General features: G+C 42.4%; 1 protein-coding gene across 1 annotated transcript in view; it reads left to right on the top strand.

The window, feature by feature from the left end:
* FBN2 (fibrillin 2) overlaps positions 1 to 17,544 on the top strand; it is a 248,470-nt gene that overhangs the window by 210,257 nt on the left and 20,669 nt on the right. The window contains 9 exon segments of the mRNA XM_021701751.1: positions 148 to 267; positions 4,472 to 4,554; positions 4,556 to 4,598; positions 5,262 to 5,414; positions 6,183 to 6,248; positions 6,554 to 6,679; positions 7,252 to 7,371; positions 8,369 to 8,491; positions 9,201 to 9,332. Of these exon segments, the coding sequence (XP_021557426.1) occupies positions 148 to 267; positions 4,472 to 4,554; positions 4,556 to 4,598; positions 5,262 to 5,414; positions 6,183 to 6,248; positions 6,554 to 6,679; positions 7,252 to 7,371; positions 8,369 to 8,491; positions 9,201 to 9,332 (966 nt within the window).

Genomic DNA, 17,544 nt, shown 5'->3' with positions numbered 1-17,544 from the left:
CCAAGATGTCAAAAGAGTATCTCAGGGCATATTTGTCCATAGTGACCTGACAGATCAGAGAGACCCAAGTTGAATTCATGTTAACATCATTTGGCAACAGTTACTCATAGTTAAGTCATTTTTTTTCCCTCTTGTTTCTCTTTAAAGATACTAACGAATGTGTCGCTCTCCCTGGCTCTTGTTCTCCTGGTACCTGTCAGAATTTGGAGGGGTCCTTCAGATGCATCTGTCCCCCGGGGTATGAAGTGAAAAGCGAGAACTGCATTGGTAAGGTTAACACTTGCTCTGAGGTCCACGAGCTGTCGGCCTAAGACCCAGGCCAGACCCTGTGGAAGGATACTACATCCAAACCACTGCAGGCAGCCTGACCCACGGAGTTAAACACAGAGCTACCTACAGCTGCTTCCCTGAACCATAAGAATCGATTTGAAGGTGTAGTAGTGGGAACAAAGCACTTAGGGACGTGGGGTTTTTCATTAACAGAAATGTTATACCAGTCAAAGAATTTTCAGTGCACTCTAATCTTTTTTCCAAATGTCAGCAGAGACTTTCTACTGAATTTAAAGAAAGTCTACAAAAATTGTAATCTTTGGCAACCAATTTTAAAACAGCTATTAAAGGTGTCTAGAGTCTTAGAAATGTGGAGCAGAAAATCTCAACTATGCCGTTGAGACTTTTTTTTTTTCCTTGGGAAGGCCTCATGTCAAAACAGAAAATATTAATCCATTTGTCATAACAGATGTTTTTCTGCTGAAACTCCTCCAGCATTCAAGAACACCGTAACCACATCAAAAGTGGGTCCCAGAATTGCCTGGTGAGCATGATGAAGGCCGACCTTTTTACAGTTACTTAATTTCACTTTTATACAAATTATTTTTTACAGTCTTGTTGAAATTCAGAAGCACCATCTTAGTGTGGTTCTTCTAACATGAAATGATTGCTGAGGGGTTTTTTGCCTTCGAGTTATCCAATTAAAAAATAAATCTATGTAGTTCTACTAGTAGTTCACTTTCCAGGGACTCTGATAGACAGACGTGAGGGAGACAGTTTACTTCATCAAATTTAATTATTCTTCAGACCATGTGATTTCATATAATGGGTACCCCACGTCATTCCAGTTTGGTCTTTATATCTTTTCCCTTTCTTGATCTCTATAGTGAGTGCACTGTAAAACTGTTTTTAATCCTTAAAAAATAGTAAAGACTAGACACATCTTAATAACAACTTTCTTAAAAAGTAAAAGATCCTGGGGCGCCTGGGTGGCTCAGTCGTCAGTTGAGCGACTGCCTTCGGCCCAGGTCATGATCCTGGAGTCCCGGGATCCAGTCCCGCATCGGGCTCCCTGCTCGGCGGGGGGTCTGCTTCTCCCTCTGACCCTCTTCCCTCTTGTGCTCTCTGTCTCTCATTCTCTCTCTCAAATAAATAAATAAAATCTTAAAAAAAAAAAAAAAGACTCCCAAGTTGAATACGCTTCAGGTCCCATAAAGCCTGAATCTGCCTCTAGGTTAGGGTTAATGTTTTATATTCAGATTTTATAAGAATAGTTGTGTATGTTTAAAAAAAATGGAAAGATGACCTGCTGAAGGTATAGGAAACAAAATGCATGACTTCTAACCTGGTAGGAAAAATAAAGATAAGAAAACTGGATCCTGGGGCGCCTGGGTGGCTCAGTCGGTTGAGCGACTGCCTTCGGCTCAGGTCATGATCCTGGAGTCCCGGGATCGAGTCCCGCATCGGGCTCCCTGCTCGGCGGGGAGTCTGCTTCTCCCTCTGATCCTCCTCCCTCTCATGCTCTCTATCTCATTCTCTCTGTCTCAAATAAATAAATAAAAAATCTTTAAAAAAAAAAAAAAGAAAGAAAAGAAAATCCCAGCTCCTGGGAGCCTAGTGGCTCAGTCGGTTGGGCGACTGCCTTCGGCTCAGGTCATGATCCCGGAGTCGCGGGATCGAGTCCCGCGTCGGGCTCCCTGCTCGGCGGGGAGTCTGCTTCTCCCTCTGACCCTCCCCCCGCTCATGTACTCTCTCTCATTCTCGCTCTCTCAAATGAATAAATAAATCTTAAAAAAAAAAAAAGGATATGTTTTAGGGGTGCCTGGGTGGCTCAGTCGGTTGAGCGACTGCCTTCGGTTCAGGTCGTGATCCTGGAGTCCCGGGATCGAGTCCCGCATCGGGCTCCCTGCTCGGCGGGGAGTCTGCTTCTCCCTCTGACCCTCCTCCCTCTCATGCTCTCTATCTCATTCTCTCTGTCTCAAATAAATAAATAAAAAATCTTTAAAAAAAAAAAAAAGAAAAGAAAAGAAAATCCCAGCTCCAGGGAGCCTAGTGGCTCAGTCGGTTGGGCGACTGCCTTTGGCTCAGGTCAAGATCCCGGAGTCGCAGGATCGAGTCCCGCGTCGGGCTCCCTGCTCGGCGGGGAGTCTGCTTCTCCCTCTCACCCTCCCTCCTCTCATGTGTTCTCTCTCTCTATCTCATTCTCTCTCTCAAATAAATAAATAAATAATCTTAAAAAAAAAAAAAGTAAAAGATCCTTTCTTTCATTTCCTTAATTCCGTATTTAATCTCAGTTCTTCTTTATCCCCACCACTTTATAAAACAATGACCGTAGCAGGGTGTCAGCCATTAGAAGGGAAAAGAAATACATGCACTTCTCTGGGTCAGAAAGGCTCAGCTACCTTTTCTCTTAGTGGAAAAAAAAATCTGTGATTCAGTAGCCTTTTATTCAACTGCAGAAGTATTTTTTTCCTTATCCATCATTAGCAACCCTCCTATTTTGCATCTCTGAAAAAAAAAAAATGATCTTTACTTAACTTCGCTGTAAGACTATTTTCTTCAGGCTACAATCTTTTCTACCAATTTTACCCGGCTGGAATGATTCCTAACACGACTGTAAACCCACTTACACAAACCTACGCATATCACACATGTACACACACACACACGCACACACAAATTCATTACACCTTTCAGTGTGCATCACAGTGAATGATTGGTACCTTTTAGGTGCTGGGAATACAAAAGATACAGTCTGTGCCTTTAGGTAACCCACTGCATAAAAGAAAAGACCTATTTTGTGAGTAAAGCTGCCTTTGCAATCCAGTGTGATGGATGCCACGCCAGGGGGCTCAGGCTGTGGGAGCACAGGCTGGGGCTGTGGTGATGGTGGTAGAACTACGGCAGGTCAAGGCAGCTCATCACAAAGGACTGGTGACATTGGAGGTGGCCCCTAAGTGTTGGACAGGGAGTGACTAATCAAAGAAGGGGAGAGAACACCGGAGGCCACCGGGAAACACAGGCACCCGGGGTGTGCCAAGGGAGGGGCGGTGAGTGGGCGGCTCAGAAGACTGAACTCGGTCCTGCGGGCAGTGTGGAGCACGGCAGGGCTTCGGTTCGGCTTGGTGTTGACTTTTAAAGAAAGGGCCTGGTATGACTCACTAGAATTCTACGAATATAAATGGAGAATGTAGTATGTGCCTGACACCGCGCTAGGCTGAGCGGTGCAGCAGGGACCCGGACAGCTGTGTCCTTGTCCTCGTGGAGCTGACTTTCTAATGTGGCCAGAACTGTGTAATGTTTCCTCACTGCGGTAAAATAACTCACTAAATAAGCACTTGCGATGAAAAAAATAAAAAGGCCGAGTATCCCTGGTAAGGAATACTTACTTCTTTGAAGGAACCTTTCAAAGGGGTGAGGTGGGAACGATGAAATTCTCAAACCATGTCTGAGTCCCCCTGGTAGGGGGGACGATCGGCAATCCATGTGGGAATGGTACATGCACCAATGTTATTGGGAGTTTTGAATGCAATTGCAACGAAGGCTTTTGAGCCAGGGCCCATGATGAATTGCGAAGGCAAGTGATACTTTTCTTAAATATTATTTGTTCTTGATAATAGGAGAGGCACAGATCTTCAAGTAGATGTGTGTCTTAGCCTGGAGGCAGCGTGAGGGGACGAGAGGGAGACGCCCCCGTCCGTTAGGAGATTTATGGGAATATTACGGGGGCAGGTGAGGTTGAGTTTGAAAGCCCAGAGGAGGTAGAAGAGACAGGTCACATGCTGCCTGCATCTGGAGTCAGGGGGAGGAATAAAGCTGACTCTGGGATCTTAACCTGGATGGCAGAGAGGAGCATCAGAGGAGGAGACCCACTGAGGCTATGACAGCTGTAGGAAATTGAATTGGTCCCATGTGATAAGCAGATGGGACATACACACACACCCGTAGGGATCAGGGGCCACGAGCTGGAGTTCTGCTTGGGTGTCTGGGCTGTATAGTTGATTGAAACTGGATATAATCTTTGAAGTGATAGGAGTTTACTTTTAAAGGATAAGTTATACATACACGTTATGTATTCTCGTTTCATATTAAATAACCAGTGGCTAGTGGTTTGTGGTAGTATGGACAAATTTATTTATTTTCAAAGACTGAACAGTGTATTAATTTGCTTAGAGCAATATGTTCTCCTGCTCTTATCCAGATATAAATGAATGTGACGAAGATCCCAATATCTGTCTTTTTGGTTCCTGCACCAATACTCCTGGGGGCTTCCAGTGCATCTGCCCCCCCCGGCTTTGTACTGTCTGATAATGGACGCAGATGCTTTGGTAAGCTTTGGAATGGCTTCTCTGTCATCATTTGCTCTTAGGAACTTCACAGCTAGACTGTAAACCCTCACGCGAAGGTAGGTCACTACAAAGTACATGTCTATGGCAAATACGTCTAAGTTAAAAACACAGGTCTCAAAACCGTACGTGCCGGACACTTTTAAGGTACTTTGAATTTTGGGCTCTGTTTCCACATTTTTTTTAATGTCATACTAAAAATTACTATTTTTATTCACTTATTATTATTGCTTCACTGTTGCATTTGTTGTTGGTATAGTTTTTTTTTTGTACACTAGTATATGAGTTGCTTTTAATGTGAATGGTTTTACTGAAAGTTACGTGGAATGTTTTTATTAGGCTATCATGTAACAGTAGAAGAAGAGCTATGGAAATCATTTTAATACTGAGCATCATTTCTCAGGTTTCCTAGCGACGTTATAAAAACATTTTAAACATTTTGAACAATTACGTCAAATTTGATAGACAGGTCAGTGTAAGTTGGCATGTGAAATCGGCCAGGGAGGTTTTCCAGACCTGTCTTTCAACTGCTAATCTAATCTGCATCCTGCGTTCAGCCCATGAGAAACGCTGCATCAGAAACCGTTATCCACAGAGTATTCTGTGTTTTCACATGACCAGTAAGGAGGCCTGTTTCTTGACTAGATACCCGCCAGAGTTTCTGCTTCACGAACTTTGAAAACGGCAAGTGTTCTGTACCCAAAGCTTTCAACACCACCAAGGCCAAGTGTTGCTGTAGTAAAATGCCAGGAGAGGGCTGGGGGGACCCCTGTGAGCTGTGCCCCAAAGATGACGAAGGTAAGAGGGGCTGGCCACTTTGTGCGGGTTTGGGAATGACTCTCAGTCACCTCAACCGTGTAACTGATGAGTATTTTGAAGGCGAAACTCCTCCCTCACGTCTAAACTGTGAAGTTCGCTGCGCACCCTCGTCCGAGAGACTCGTTCTCCTCTTGGGTGTTCAGCATGTGTGAATGTGTGAGCCCAGCTAGCGTTCCCGCTACTTCATTCTCCCCCAGCCCCCGAGGTTAGCAGTGCTTGCTTTCAAAGGAATGAATTTGAGAGGTGCGGGCCAGGAGATGCAAGGAGGGGGTGAAAATTATATTCCCAACTGCTGCACAAGTCCCATGTGGGGATCGGACCACGGGCTGCCGCTCTCAGAATCTTACATAAAAGGGTGAGGGGCTGAGTCAGCACAAGGGCCATTTGCAGGAGGAGACTAGGAGGCTCCCAGGTCTTGTGTTGGTGCAGCCGAGGTGTAGGCTGCTTCCCAGCGGGCTCGGAACCAGCTTGGTCTCTAGGTCCGAGGTAGCTCCCGTGTGTCCGGGGCAGAGGGGGCTCTGGCCGCTCAGCCTTAAAGGAGCAAACAGAACCAGAAGCCCTCAGTCGGCGGCACCCCGGAAGGCGCTGGGCAAGCTTGGGTGACCTGCTCTAAATAGGCTCAGTGTTGCTTTTGAGGGAAACCATAAAGATAGATAAGTCAGATTTCATGTATACCATTAATCAGTTCCGAAGGTCTCCGATAGCTGAGACTCTTCAGTAATGGGGAATTTGTATTCTTCTCTACAGTTGCCTTCCAGGACTTATGTCCTTACGGCCACGGAACGGTTCCTAGTCTTCATGACACTCGTGAAGGTGTGGTTTGACGTATTTTATTCCTATAATCTTCATATAAATAAATCATTGTACAGTTATTCTATAAATCATATTTTACTGTATAACATACAGTATATTTTAATGTATATACATATACACACAGCATTATATATCACGTGCATTATATTTATCATGAGACTACACTGTATACGAAATACAGTACGTATTTATCTGGCAAAAGAAATGCGTACATGTCTTGTAAATTTTAAGTCTCTGTTGAATAGATACAGTTTCAACGTATCTTTTTTACATTGAGGAAGTTTATGGATAATTCTTTATTTTAGATGTCAATGAATGCCTTGAGAGTCCAGGCATTTGCTCAAATGGTCAGTGTATCAATACAGACGGGTCTTTTCGCTGTGAATGCCCAATGGGTTACAACCTGGATTACACTGGAGTGCGCTGTGTGGGTGAGTGCTGGCTCCACGTGACACATCTGGAAAGTTCTGTTCTAGTTCTCCTATTCCAGGCACCCCGGGTGGTGGTAGGACTCACAGAGCCAGTATCAGGAGCTAGTAACGGCTTTTTCTTCTCCCATCTTGTATTTTCCAGTAGACCTGGTTTATGTGAATATGGAGAGAGTTGCCCAACCTCTGCCTTCAACCAAATGTACAAACTCTGGTGTGCCTAGCCTAGAGCTTTATAGTTGCCAAAACCAGTAATGGGAAAGAGGTCCATTTTAGGTCCATTGACTTTCTGCAGCTGCTCTTGTAGCAGAAGACCACACCCCTCTATGGGCTTGTGACTTTTAGGGAAAACATGGCTGTCTGGGGACTCAGAGCTTGGCACACTTGATCCTTGGGGCTCGTCTGCACTGAATCAGGGCTGGCCAGCCATTCAAGGCCAAGGAGGGTACAGAGTCAGGTGTGCCCTGTAAAGATCCTGGGAATGTGTGAGGGCCAGGCGGATATTCATGGGCATGCTCATATTAAACTAAAACTCTGCAGACTGGTGGGCACTTTTCTTACTCTTCTTTTCTCAGATACTGACGAATGTTCGATCGGCAATCCATGTGGGAATGGTACATGCACCAATGTTATTGGGAGTTTTGAATGCAATTGCAATGAAGGCTTTGAGCCAGGGCCCATGATGAATTGTGAAGGCAAGTGATACTTTTCTTAAATATTATTTGTTCTTGATAATAGGAGAGGTTTTTTTAATGTCTCAGCTTTTACGTCTGTAGCTTTGATACTCTGCTGATGATTATATTCATCACAAATATCCTTTCCTTTTCCCCGGTGAGCAGTTACAGTCACTGCTTCAAAGTCCTTGCCTGATAGTTCCAGCATCTTGGTCACCTCAGAGTTGGCATCTGTGGTGGTGTTTTTCTCTTGATGTTGGCATCCCATTTTCTTGGCTCCTCAGCATGTTGGTTAATTTGGGGCTATACCATGAATGTTGTGAGTGTGATATCTTCTGGAATCAGTTGTATTACTTCGAAGAATGTTGATGCTTTTGTCTTAGCAGGCAGTTAACCTGGATGAACGTAAAAGCAGAGTGGCTGGCCTGTGGAAGACAGTGGTTCAGATTTCAGTTTGTTCTGTAAGCCCCAGTGTGGCTAGCGTCTTTGATTTTGCCCCACACACGCATGGTTAAGTCAGCAACTTGGGCTTTTATGCAAAAAAAAAAAATAGTGTCTCCATCTCTGGCCCTCTCCTGTCAGGGTTCCCCCTCACTCTTGAGCAGCCTTGGTTGACCCTAGCTCCCTCCCCTGATTGCTCTGGATAGAAGGTCGGGAAGTTTCTATCGAAGATGTAGCTGCCAGGTACTGCTGCTGTCAGGACTACGGCCATCCACAGGGTAACCTCAGAAAAACAAAAACAAAGAAAAAAACTAGGAACTTATTTCTTGCTGATTGTTTGCTGAGTTTCGACTCACCACTAGAAACTACTGCAGGTAGTTGTTTTTGTATTTTTTTCCCAGAGTTTGTAGTTGTTATTTGTTGGAGGATGAGTTTGTCAGGTACCCACTTCTCCATACCAGTAGTGTGAGTTCTGTTATCCTACTGCTTTCCCTATGAGAGCTGAGTAAATACACCAGCGTCATGTAAACAGACAAAACTGTAGGCTCAGTACATGCCTGCCTATTTCCTTGATCAGATATCAACGAGTGTGCCCAGAACCCGCTGCTATGTGCTTTCCGCTGCATGAACACCTTCGGGTCCTATGAATGCACATGCCCGATTGGCTACGCCCTCAGGGAAGACCAGAAGATGTGCAAAGGTATGGCCACAGACAGGAGACACTTTATTTGCCACACTGGAAATGTATTTTAATGATCTTACAGTTCTCCACTATCTTCTTCTAGCGTTCACAGACGTACCTGACAGTATGTTGCTGGTAGATTCCCACACCTAGATAACAAGACACTTGATGATCTACCTGAGCAAATCAAAGATAAGACAGGTTGAAGAGCCCACCATTGTCACACTCTTGGGCTCTTATTAAAGCAAAGACTGTCCTTCCCTGAACTTTTTTTTCACTATAGTATTTTTTTAAGTACAATTAGCCAACATACGGTGATACATCATTAGTTCCAGATGTAGAGTTCAGTAATTGATCAGTTGCGTATAACACCCAGTGCTCATTGCATCACGTGCCCTCCTTAGTGCCCAACCCCCAGTTACCCCATCACGCCCACCCACCTCCCTTCCAGCAACCGTCAGTTTGTTTCTTAACAGTTCAGAGTCTCTCATCATTTGTCTCCCTCTCTGATGATTTCCCATTCAGTTCTTTCTGGAACTTCTCGGCATTAGGACCAGTGCCGAAGCTTTTATAAATCTAGAATGTAGCCAAGAGTTGGAAGAGACTGGCTCCTTTCTCTGTCACATGGTAGCGTTTTAAGAGCCAGAAAACCAAAACTAAGACTTCAAAATCCGAAACAGTAGCCTGCTCCTGAGAATTTTATTTTCCTGTTAAAACTGTTTTCTAGATCTGGATGAATGTGCTGAAGGGCTCCATGACTGTGAATCTAGAGGCATGATGTGCAAGAACCTGATCGGCACCTTCATGTGCCTCTGCCCGCCCGGCATGACCCGACGGCCAGACGGAGAGGGCTGCGTGGGTAAGGCTTCGCGGGGCGGGGTCTGCTTAGTTTAGATGCCTACCTCAAGGCAGATTTATAGCACTAGTCCCAAACCATCCTCTCTCCCAGCCAGCTTTTTTTCTAGCTCTTTCAAGGCTGTGCGGTCGCTGGATTTCTTCCATCTCAGGGGCCGTGCTGGTAGAACGCGGTTTAGATCATGCAAAGCCAATGAGGCCTGTCCTTGCTTTTCATCCTTCTGTGTCCTGTAAATCGAAAACACTTAATTGAGAAGTAGAGGACAGCTCCTTGAAACAATTCTGCTTGTTTAGCAAAGTGAAAGTATGAGAGGGTGTTCTCGTTTTGGTATCACTCCATCAACGAGGAGAGGAAGAGGCAGCTCATCTCCAGACCCCTGCACAGGCTGGATAGCTCTGCGACTGGGCCATATTGTTTGTAACCTACTTGGACCTTAGTTAATTCATGTGTAAATGGAGGAGGTGCAGCTGGGTCTCTAAGGTGGCTTCAGGAGTGGAAAATGTTCACGTTTTATGGTGCACGTCGCAGTCCCCCAGCACATACAGTGGCCGCGGCCGCCTGGCCCGTTTTTCTCAGCACTTCTTCCCCAAAGTGTTGTCACCTGGGATGGTGCAATCAGAGTCTTCCTCCTCCTGGAGAAGAGATGGTTGCGTTGCCCCTCCTTGAATTCAGAATCTTAGTTACGGGGACGCCTGGGTGGCTCAGTCATTAAGCATCTGCCTTCAGCTCAGGTCATGATCCCAGGGTCCTGGGGTCCTGGGATTGAGCCCCGCATCGAGCTCCCTGCTCAGCGGGAAGCCTGCTTCTCCCTCTCCCACTCCCCCTGCTTGTGTTCCTTCTTTCGCTCTCTCTCTCTCTCAAATAAATAAATAGAATCTTTAAAAAAAAAAAAAAAAAAAAAGAAGGATCTTAGTTACGGTCCTAGCCTCTAATCCCTTGAAAATGGTGGGGGTATTTGGAGGGACATTTGAAGATAGTGAATAATGTCTTATTTTGGGGGAAAAAATCACAAAATAAGATTTCTTAAAAATGAATCTATCAGTGATTGCCTGGTGCTAGAAGCCAAAATGGAGAGTGGCTGCAAAAGGACATTAGCGACCTCTTTGGGAGATGGGAAATTCTAAAAGTGGACTGTGGTGATGACCACACAACTCTGTAACTTACTAAAAATCACTGACTTGTGCACTTAAGACATGCAGACTTTATAGCAAGTAAATTACACCTCAAGAAAGCTGTTTGAAAAAGTGAATCTAACACAGGAAGAGAGATACAAGGATACTCGCTACAATTTTGTTCATAGTAACAACCAAAAAAAAAAAAAAAAAAAACCCAAATGCCCAAGACAGTGAAATAAACGTGGCGTATTGTCGCTGTGAGATTCCGTAGAGCAGGTAAGGGTTCTACTGAAGCAGGACTCTTAATGTCTAGTTACAGAACAATATATAATGTCATATTTTAAAGAAAACTATAAATAATACTGTATGTTTTCTGTAGGTATGTATGTATGTATGTAAGCAAGTAAATACACAGAAAAATTTTTTAAAAGATCAAACCCCACTTCACAGAAGGAATTACCCTCAGGGAAGATACTAAGATTAGAGGGTACTAGTCTGAAACGTAATTCAACCTTACCTGTCAATTTTAATTTTTTACAGAAGAGTGGAATTCGTGAATTACATGCATAATATAAAGTTAATTTTTAAATGTCTGCAAACAACCGATGAGACTGTAGTTCGATTTCATAGTTTCTCTTAATCTATTAGGTATTTCATTCAATATGCACTACTTACCAAACTTAAAAGTAGATGACGTCTACAGTTATGCAGTGGTTCCTTCAAAAGCACTGTTCTCCCAGGATCTGAAAACCTAGAAGATCTACCCAGACTCCTGAGTCACGTTGACAGACTCACATGTGTTTCTCAGAGTCTTGCACAGCGCATATGCTAACATGCTTGGAACGGTACAAGTAGATTGTATGGAAGACACTGTTAACCATCCTGCCTTCTTATGGTGCATGGATCCATTTTCATTTCCTCCTCTTTTTTTAAATTCTTTGAGTGTGTATGTGTGTTTGAATTTCATCTGACTAAAATACTTAGAAATGTGTTTTATTTTTTACGCCTGGAAAAATTTTTATTTTTGTAACTAGCAGAATTTTACATTGTATGCTCACTACATTTACCTGTGCGTTTCCTGGGAGCAAGGGGGTGGGCACTGTGATCACTTCAGGAACCCAGTTTTCTGGTCCCGGATGTGCCATAAATGAGCTGGGTGACTCAAAAGAGGCTAAATTCTCTTTATCTCTGTCTCCCTCTTTAGAGTGAGAAACTACATGATTTGGGTGGGAGGAGGAGGAGTGTTTTAGCTCTAATATTCTGTGATCCCATGTACTTGCTTTTTCAAAGAAAAGACCTAGGGCAGCATTATACATTTGTAATTTCTTCATTGTTAAAAGATGCTACAGAAGATCCGGGTTCTAAAACATTTCTGATCCTCAGACTTTTCATGATACCATGCTGGTAGCTGAACCTTCTGCAGAACTTTCTTTGATCATCAGAAGACTCTTTGTAGCAAAGTTCCGTTTAATACAAGACATGTTTTTATAGTTAGAAATTCCATTATAAACAGCCAAAATATTATTATAAATAAAAAGTGTTTACAAATGTCAGAATGAGAATGAAAGATAAAGCCACAAAAAGAAACAGTAAAAATGCTGAGTACAGTGAAACTGGAATCCAACAAAATTATCCCCCAAATATCAAATGCAATAGAAACTAAAAATATTACAAGCTAAAGAATTAGACTTACGTAGGAAATCTAAAACCTCTATAAAGAAAACTATAAATGCAGTCACAGGTGAAATATTTTTTAATTGAAGTATACTTGATACACAGTGTTACATTAGTTTCAAGTATACAACTGCAGTGATTCTACAAGTTTAAATATTATGCTGTGCTCACCCCCAGTGTAGCTACCATCTGTCACTATGCATTACTCTAACAATATCATCGACCCTATTCCTTGTGTTGTGTCTTTTTTTTTTTAAAGATTTTTTTTTTTTTATTCATGAGAGACAGAGTGAGAGAGAAAGGCAGAGGGAGAAGCAGGCTCCCAAGGAGCAGGGAGCCCGATGCAGGACTCGATCCCAGGACCCTGAGATCATGACCTGAGCCGAAGGCAGATGCTTAACCATCTGAGTCACCCAGGCGCCCTGTGCCGTGTCTTTTATTTCTGTGGCTTTTTCATTCCATAGCTGGAAACCTATACTTCCCACTCCTCTTCGCCCATTTGCCCAACCCCTCCACCCCCCCTCCTCTGGGAACCATCAGTTTGTTCTCTGTATTATAGGTCTGGTTGTGCTTTTGGTGTGTGTTTATTCATTTGTGTTTTTAGATCCCACATAGGAATGAAGTCATATGGTATTTGTCTCTCTCAGTCTGACTTATTTCACTTAGCATAATTACTTCTAGATCCTTACATATTTTCTCAGATGGCATGCCCTCATACTTTTTATGTCTGCATAACATTCCATTGTGTGTATGTCCCACATTTTCCTTCATTATCCATTCGTCTATCAATGGACACTCAGGTTGCTTCCATATCTTGGCTATCATAAATACTGCTTCAGCAAACAAGGAGTGCATATATCTTTTCAAATTAGTGTTTGCATTTTCTTTGGGCAAATGCCCAGTAATGGAATTACTGGCTCATAAAATAGTTCTATTTTTAATTTTTTGAGGAACCTCCATACTGTTTTCCACAGTAGCTGTACCAGTTTGCATTCCCACCAACCATGTTTGATGATTCCTTTTTCTCCCCACATCCTTGCCAACAGTTGTTATTTCTTGATTTTTTGACTTTAGTCATTCTGACTGGAGTAAAATGATACCTCATTGTGGTTGGAATTTGCATTTCCCTGATGATTAGTGATGTTGAGCATCTTTTGATGTGTCTGTTGCCCATCTGTATGTCATCTTTGGAAAAGTGCTAACTCAGTTCCTCTGCCCATTTTTTAGTCAGATTGTGGGGGTTTTTTTGGTGTTGAGTTGTGTAAGTTATTTATATATTTTGAGTAGTGACCCCTTATCAGATATAGCAGATGAAATTTGACTATGCAATATACTATGCCCAGTAATTATTTTTTAAGTAAACAAATGAATAGAAAAACCTAATAAATAGAAAAAAGTTCACCAAGATCATTAAATTTTAATGAAAATCTTGACAATACTATTGGCTATTCATTTTGAAATGAATAAAATTTATTTCAAAATGAATTTTGAAATATTAATGAGAGGAAGGAAGGCTTTGCTTTTAAGATGATGGAATAAAAATGTGTTCCCTCATTCCTATCCCCTGAAGATTTAGAAATACAATGGAGGAGGGAAGAGTGTTATTTACTTAAATGAGGAATGGTCCCCAAATACAGACTCTGAAGAATATCTTTCAAATATTATAAAATTTCAGTCAAAAACACATAAGAGGTGCAGTGACATATTCTTCTTTAGACTTTAATAAAATACAGATATCTTTCAAAGTAACTGCCCCAATTTAAGAGTTCATCCAGCAGTCTTTGAGTAGAAGATTGGGAACACAGGTGAATGAGAGAAACATAAAATGTTTCTGTAGAAGTCCAGTTCCACATTCAGTGTGAAAAGGGAAAACACAGTTGACATATTAAGACCCAAAGAACTTTACTCAGAACTTTACTCAGTGACCTCCTAAATTACAAAAAACTTGGTATGCATACCCCATGGGCAGAGAGTATAACCAATTTGGTGAGAGGATGCTCATACAACAAACATGAATTGAAGCTATAGATTACACCCAGCTCAGCAATGGGTGATCTTCTGTTACATTACTTTTCAGCAAATAGTTGAAATGATGAAAATCAGTCAAAGATGGATAATTACACAAGAGTGCAACTAAGTTATATATATTGGGGTTGGGTGCGGGGGAGAAAAAAGGAATATAAACAAGAATTAGACTAAAACACCTCAGGAATGGAAGAAGACAAGTTTAGGAAAATTGTTTCATAATCTGTAAGAGACACCATTAAATAAAAACTATAATAAAAGAGCTTGAAAATGAAGATAAAGCAATCTCAAGAGAGAATGATCTAGCAGAGCTCAGAAAAGAAAAGCATCACAGAAATTAGGCACAGTAGAATTAATAAAAAGAAGCAAAGGATGAAAACAGGTGAAAATGTGGGTATGGAAGTGATTAATAAGAAAATGATATAGGTGGAAGACAAAAAATCCAACATTGCATAAATAAAGTCCCCCCAAAAAGAGAAAAGTAAAAAAAAAAAATTGAAATATATTTGAGTATATGAGTATCTTATAGAAGATATTTATATCTGTATATAAGAACACACCGCCCCCATGAAAAACTATTACAGAACAGTCACTTACTGAGTTACACTTTACTGAACACCCGCTGTGTGTGTGGCTCTTGGAAGACCCTAATAAACTAGAAGGACAGGTGGTCCTCCCCACCCCCCCCCGCCCCCACTTTGCTCTCAAGTTGTGTATGTTCTGCTCAGGGAACAACAGGCATCAAACAAGTAATGGACATGATAATTTCATATAGCAGTAAATCTTTTTGAGTAAGATTTAATGATTAAATGGGAGCTAAGTTAGAAGACATTTCCAAGGAAGACTTCACTGACAAGGAGACATTTGAGCTGATGCATAGAAATGAAAAGGAGGGGCGCCTGGGTGGCTCAGTCGTTAAGCATCTGCCTTCGGCTCAGGTCATGGTCCCGGGGTCCTGGGATCGAGCCCCGCGTTGGGCTCCCTGCTCAGCAGGAAGCCTGCTTCTCCCTCTCCCACTCCCCCTGCTTGTGTTCCCTCTCTCACTCTCTCTGTCTTCAAATAAATAAATAAAATCTTAAAAAAAAAAAAGAAAGAAAGAAATGGAAAGGAAAGAGCAATAAGAGCAAAGATGCCTGAGGCTGGAATGAGGGCCTGCTTAGCTGGACCTTATGCCAGGAGAGTGGCATGAGGTGAGGTCCAAATGCAGGCCACGGTCAAGAGAGAGTTTTGTGGTGCATGCACTGTGGCAGAGTGGTTCCAAGTGGGGCCCTGGAGATGGATGATGAATCTGAGAAACCTCGACTCGTATCTCCTAGCTCTGTGATTTGGGGCAAGCCGGCTTCACTATGTGCCTCAATTTCGTCCTCTAAACACAAATAGGAATAATGAGAGCACTTCATAGGATTATCGGGGAAATTAAATTAGTTAAATCATATAAAACCCTTAGAACAGTGCTTGACATACAGTAGAATTTCACTTGTTGTTAGTTGTTGTTACTGTCTGATTTACATTTTCAAAGATGTCCGGTTGCCTAGTGGATAATGCGTCGTGAGGGGTTAGGAGTAGAAACAGGGTCCATTTAGGCGGCAATTTTAATCATCCAAATGAGAGCTGAAGAAAGCTCAAATAAAGGCCATAGCAGGGTAAAAATGTCGTTAAAGGGACTCAGATTCAGAGTGTACTTTGGAGATAATCAACAGAATTTGCAGATGGATTGATAGGCTACAGTGGAGGAAGGAAGAGAGGTAGAGAAGATGAGTCCCTGGAGTTTACTTGAATAAATGATGGGGTGATGCAACTATGAACTGATAAGGAAAAGACGGGAAGAAACTGCCAAAGTAACTGCCAGAAATATAGGAGCCTTCCAAGTGGTAACATTAGATACACAGATCTGTTCGTGAGCCGTGGCTGTAAAGTGCTGGCAAACAGGTTGTTGTTGAAAAGTCATGGGATTGGATGAGGACACCACGAGAGCAGAGAGAGTGGAGGGGCAGTGACTGAGCTCTAAGTGCTCCAAAATCTAGTGTGACTGAAGATATTTAGAAAACTAAAAATGAGTGGCCAGCAGGAGAGGAAGTTCTCCAGCTTGGTGTCAGACCGTGACAGTTAAAAGGATGGATTATTCAAGCAGGGAGTGGCCACTTGTGTCCGATGTTGCTGAGATAAAGAGCAAGACATAGAAAGAGAAGGAGCAATAAGATTTGGTGGCCTCTTCATCACCAATCATCAGGTAGATGAAAACCAAAACCGCAAAGCGATATCACGTCACACCTGTTAGGATGGCTAACCATAAAAAAGACAAGAGATAACAAGTGTTGACGAGGATGTGGAGAAAAGGAACCCCATGCACTGTGACCATATGTACTGTTGGTGGGAACGTAAACTGCTAAGGCCACGAGGTATGGATTTTGGAATTTCCTCAAGAAATTAAATACAGAACTACCATATAATCCAGCAGTCCCACTTCGGGGTATATATCCAAAGGAGACAAAAGCATTATCTCAAAAAAATACCTGAACTCCGGTGTTCATTGTAGCATTATTGGCAATAGCCAAGGTGTGGAAACATCCTAGGTGTGTATCAGTGCATGAGTGGACAAGGAAACGTGCACACACACACACACACAAGCGTGCGCGTGCACACACACACAGGATTCAGGGAATCCTGTCATTTGCGAGAACACATGGATGAACCCAAAGGGCAATATGCAAAGTGAAATAAGCCAGACCGAGAAAGACACGGTATCACTTATATGTGGAATCTAAAAAAATAAAAATAAATAAATTGAGCTCACAGAAATCGTGGAGAAGAATGTTTGTCAGGGGCTTGAGGGTGGGGGAAATAGGGAGAGGTTGGTAAAAGCATACAAACTTACAGGTATAAGATGAATAAGGTCTAAGGATCTAATGTGTGATGTGGCGGCGACTACAGCTGATAACACTGTACTGTGCAATTGAAATTTGCTAAGAGAACAGAATTTAAATATTCTCACACAGAAAAAGGGCAAATATGTGAGGTAATGGGTGACTGATTCACTCGACGGAGGAATCCTTTCACTTTATAAATTTTACTTTACTCAATAAATCTGGAAATAAAATAGAACAAAATAGGAATCAGAGCGCTGAGGAGGGAAAAAAAAGAAAGAAAGAAATTTGTCCTGAAGGGGAACACAAATGAGGTACTAGTTAGAGGTATGAGACGTTATTAAAAGAGATGGTTTTTTTTTAAGATGGAAGTTATGAGAAAATGTGTGTCGAGAGAATAACTCACTGAAAAAGGATAACTGTGAACGCTTGGAAGGCAATCCAGAGTACAAGTGTAAAGAGTGGCCTTTGAGAAAAACCAGAGAATCTTTAACTGTGGAAAAAGACAAGAGGTGGAAAGTGAGGGCCACATAGGTG

Source organism: Neomonachus schauinslandi, chromosome 7 (assembly GCF_002201575.2).
Source record: "Neomonachus schauinslandi chromosome 7, ASM220157v2, whole genome shotgun sequence".
In the NCBI taxonomy this organism is placed as follows: Eukaryota; Metazoa; Chordata; class Mammalia; order Carnivora; family Phocidae; genus Neomonachus; species Neomonachus schauinslandi.
This window is presented reverse-complemented; position numbering and strand designations above follow the sequence as displayed.